The 4,390-nt window shown below is 50.0% G+C and overlaps 1 protein-coding gene across 1 annotated transcript; it reads left to right on the forward strand.

Moving 5' to 3' along the window:
• The first annotated feature begins 1,961 nt into the window (after positions 1-1,961).
• Positions 1,962-3,732, forward strand: LOC108864702 (uncharacterized). The gene is made up of 3 exons (XM_018640847.1): positions 1,962-2,120; positions 2,196-2,387; positions 2,776-3,732. Exons 1-3 carry the CDS (start codon positions 1,962-1,964, stop codon positions 3,730-3,732), a joined length of 1,308 nt encoding a protein of 435 aa, XP_018496363.1.
• Positions 3,733-4,390: the final 658 nt, after the last annotated feature.

Here is a 4,390-nt window from a genome sequence, read left to right on the forward strand (position 1 = left end):
CGATGAACGAAGTAGAGAGGCGACTGGAGATCGAAGACGAGGCTCTAAGAAGGGAGCGGAAGTGCTCCATCTGTAAACGACCGTGGAGAGACCCAGTTGCCGCTGTGTGCGGGCATGTTTTCTGCCGGGCGTGCCTCGAAGACTGGCACGTTTACTGTAATAAGTGCCCAGCTGGGTGCGGCAAAGACACGAAACATCGAATCCGAGAATTATTTATGTAAAATAAAATCGAAGTAGAGAGATCGCGGAACACAGAGTTTTCAAGAGAAGAAGTAGAGCGAGCCAGGAATGCTATGTTTCGAAGAAAGCGAGGTAGCTTAGTATTGTAAGGGGATGGATATATGCGAATTAGCCGAGTAGCTGATCGGGAGATCGGTGACGTAGCAATTGAGCGCGGTATGAATTCGAGCGCAGCAAGCATTCGATCACGGAGTGGGATAATAGCGCGGGAATACGAAAAAAGCGGGGCGCGCATCTGAATGCGGCGCGGAATTTGTGCGCGGCGTGAATCTGACCGCAGCGTTGATCTGAGCGCTTTTAGAATTTGAGCGTGGAGTAGGATGAGAGCGCCAAGTATGTTGAGAGCGCGGAGAAGACCGAGGGCGCGGAATAGATTGAGAGCGCGGAATAGGATGAGAGCGCATAATACAAATGGAGCGCGCAATAGAAACAGAACGCGGCGTTCATCTGAGCCGGAGAAGAGTTTAGGCGCAAGTAGGGTTAGAGCGCGTCATAGTTATCGCAGATACAAACGAAACGTAGTCGAGCCGAGCAAGCTCCTCTTCCTTATTGTAAGCTGACCCGCCAGTGAGCTCATCTATTCACGGATACCTCGAATTTTTGCGGGGACAAAATCCACAGTTTGTCCGAACAATGATCGCAACTTATCACCCTTTTTCGCCCTGATACATGCAAGATACAACACCGCTCACAAGTGATCTTCTCACGGATAATAGCTCGTCTTATTCGTTCTTCTGCACATACAGTATAGAACAGACACATCGGCTGATTTATTTAGAAGGTGATATTGTGCGCTACGGCCTCGAGATAATCAAGCTTATTCCAATCGACGTACTTGCAGGTCAACATGGCTCAAGCCTGTTGGAGCGTCTGCTGCGTTTCTCTGAACGGATTGACCAATGGCGGTGGCGGTCTGTGATACTCTTCTGGATGAGACTCACTGATTGGTGGGCGGGTCGATATCCGTTACACTACTTCCGTTGCATTTGTTTACTTTCTGCAGTGCCCCTGTATCTGTGCGACCTAGGACGCAGTCCTACGTCAAAAGCGCGCGGAACAGAGATAGAGCGCCGAATAGAAATAGAGCTCAGCCTTAATGTGAGCGCGAGTAGAGTGTAGAGTTAGAGCGTTTTTGAATTCGAAATTGAAAATTGAAATTGAAGAAGTTCAATTGAATCAGTTATTCCAGAGACAAGGGAAGAAAGAGTAACCAGGTGATCAAGTAAAGCGGGGTCCTCTTCCTTGACGAGAGGAGCCGAGCACTCCCCGCTTCGACTGAACTCTCAAATCGTACCTCTCCATCCAACAGGATTGTGGCTTTCCTGTTCCTCGAGTCTCATTGTTTCTCGAGTCTGATCCGTGCGGCATTCACGTCCAAGGCTCGAGTTCTCGCAATAATTTTTTTGAGGACGGCCAAGATACTCTGATTATTCACGGGGATCTCTGACTTACTCGGCTTCAAGTGCCGGATCAATCTGCGGGACGATGGAGACAGTCGGCACCATTCGATTTCCTTCGGCGAGTTCCACGTATCTCTTCCAGTGATCATTGTCGCTTCGAATCTACCGCCACAAGCACCCATGAGAATTGAACCTGCATCCATGTTCTTCCTTAACGATCAAACACAACGAAGCTGGGCAATCATCGGATCTGGCACCTGCCCCTTTGGATTCGATTGCTGACATCGAGTCTTGGATCTCGCCTGAGCTATAACCCTAGTGATGCCTCTGAATTTCGTGAAATCCAATCGCGGGAAGCCCCTCCTGTGTGATGAAGGGTATGTTTATCGCAAAGATCGTACTATCAACGAGAGAACTCACTGGCGTTGCACGGTCAAAACCTGCTTTGCTCGGGTCAAGACCGAAAACGACTCGATCGTGGTAAGTCTCTCAGACCTAAGCTTCGAGCGGAGAATCCTCACTTCGCTCCCAAACGAAGGATCGCTCCATTTCTAGGGCAAACCCGAGCACAGCCATATGCCTGACCCTGAGAACATTCATGTTCGCCAGAACTTGAATCAATTGCACGAAAGTGCTCAGCGAGAATCGTGGTCAAGACCCATGGCCCTGATCTCGGAAAATTTGAAAGCCATCACTTCGAAGGCGGTCATGGGCCGAATGCCGAGCACTGAGCTTCTGCGACAAAAAGTCTACCGATCACGGTCTCGCGGTGGTCAGACAAATCTGCCATGCAATCCCTCACGTCGAGAGGATATACGATTACCGGAGAGACTCAAGGTTGTTGTGAATACTTTACTTCGATTCTCAGATGGCAGTTTATTCCGCAGATCGGCCGAGTGGTTAGCACGTGCGACGCATGCCGTCGCGGTCCATGGCGGGGCCACCATAGTTGTGGAGGTCCCGGGTTCGATTCCAGCGGCCAGCCGATATTCCTTGTTTAACTTGAAAGTTATTCCTCGATGCATATGTGAAGTCCAGTCATACATCGGGCTCCAAAAGAAACTGGGAACGCCGCGCCATTGTCCCGGACCTTCCTCCCACCTAGGAACTCATTACAAATACTCTCTTCTTATAGGTGACAGAAAAAGGGGAGAATTTTCTGTTCTACGATTCAGGCGAGACTGAAGCTGACCGGATTCTTGTCTTCGCGACACCTGAGAACTTGAACCTCCTCAAGAAATACGATGAGTGGTTTGTCGACGGTACATTTGATGTGTGCCCGAAGCTCTTCGACCAGCTGTATACTTTTCACGTAGGACTGCCCGAAAAGAAGTCGGTACCAGTCATGTATTGTCTGCTGCCCTCGAAGACTTCGGCGACCTACCGTCGACTTCTGGATGTGGTCGCGAGCGCACTGGACGGCTCCCTTCCGCGGCGAGTCCATGTCGACTTCGAGATCGGCATGATAAAAGAATTGGAAAGAGCGTTCCCTGGAGCGGAAATATTGGGGTGCATGTTCCATTTCCATCAATGCTTATGGCGGAGGATCCAAAGAGACGCCGATCTTCGACGGAGATACACAGCGGATTTGGACTTTGCCTTGAATGTTCGTATGTTTCCGGCTCTATCCTTCGTACCGACGAGCGACGTATTGGCCGTCTTCAACACCCTCCTGCAGTCGAAATTCGTCAAGGAAAACAATTACATTCTGACTGCTTTTATAAATTACTTCGAGAGCACGTGGGTTGGACGCGAACGCAACGCACCTCTCATGAAACATGAGTGGTGGAATACGCACAATTCCGTTCTGAATGGAATTGCACGGACAAATAACACCGTCGAATCGTGGCATTCAGCATTCTCCAAGAGAGCGGGTGGTTCCAATCCCCACGTCCTCAAGTTCGTAGAAGTTCTGATGACTGAGCAAGCTCGAACAGAGTTCATTGTAACTAATCTCCTCGCCCAGGGGCCGAGAGCGCCCAGGAAGCGATACCGGGATCGCGACGGCAGACTCCGCGCTCTTGTTTGCAAGTACGTCGATTGGAATAAGCTTGATTATCTCGAGGCCGTAGCGCACAATATCACCTTCTAAATAAATCAACCGATGTGTCTGTTCTATACTGTATGTGCAGAAGAACGAATAAGACGAGCTATTATCCGTGATAAGATCACTTGTGAGTGGTGTTGTTTCTTACAAGTATAGGGCGAAAAAAAGTGATAAGTTGCGATCATTGTTCGGACATACTGTGGATTTTGTCCCCGCAAAAGTTCGAGGTATCCGTGAATAGATGAGCTCACTGGCGGGTCAGCTTACAATAAGGAAGAGGAGCTCGCTCGGCTCGACTACGTTTCGTTTGTATCTGCGATAACTATGACGCGCTCTAACCCTACTTGCGCCTAAACTCTTCTCCGGCTCAGATGAACGCCGCGTTCTATTTCTATTGCGCGCTCCATTTGTATTATGCGCTCTCATCCTATTCCGCGCTCTCAATCTATTCCGCGCCCTCGGTCTTCTCCGCGCTCTCAACATACTTGGCGCTCTCATCCTACTCCACGCTCAAATTCTAAAAGCGCTCAGATCAACGCTGCGGTCAGATTCACGACGCGCACAAATTCGCGCCGCATTCAGATGCGCGCCACGCTTTTTTCGTATTCCGCGCTATTATACCACTCCGTGATCGAATGCTTGCTGCGCTCGAATTCATACCGCGCTCAATTGCGACGTCACCGGGAGATCAGCGCGGTAGCGT

Source organism: Galendromus occidentalis, unplaced genomic scaffold, assembly GCF_000255335.2.
Source record: "Galendromus occidentalis unplaced genomic scaffold, Mocc_1.1 scf7180000075647, whole genome shotgun sequence".
NCBI lineage: Eukaryota > Metazoa > Arthropoda > Arachnida > Mesostigmata > Phytoseiidae > Galendromus > Galendromus occidentalis.

What these genes read in the sequence shown, in the direction of transcription:
- LOC108864702 (XM_018640847.1), top strand. Translation starts at nt 1,962, where the DNA reads ATGCCTCTGAATTTCGTGAAATCCAATCGCGGGAAGCCCCTCCTGTGT. An exon ending in CCGAAAACGACTCGATCGTG is followed by an intron (nt 2,121 to 2,195) that starts GTAAGTCTCTCA and finishes CTCCATTTCTAG; the next exon opens with GGCAAACCCGAGCACAGCCA. An exon ending in CTGAGCTTCTGCGACAAAAA is followed by an intron (nt 2,388 to 2,775) that starts GTCTACCGATCA and finishes CTCTTCTTATAG; the next exon opens with GTGACAGAAAAAGGGGAGAA.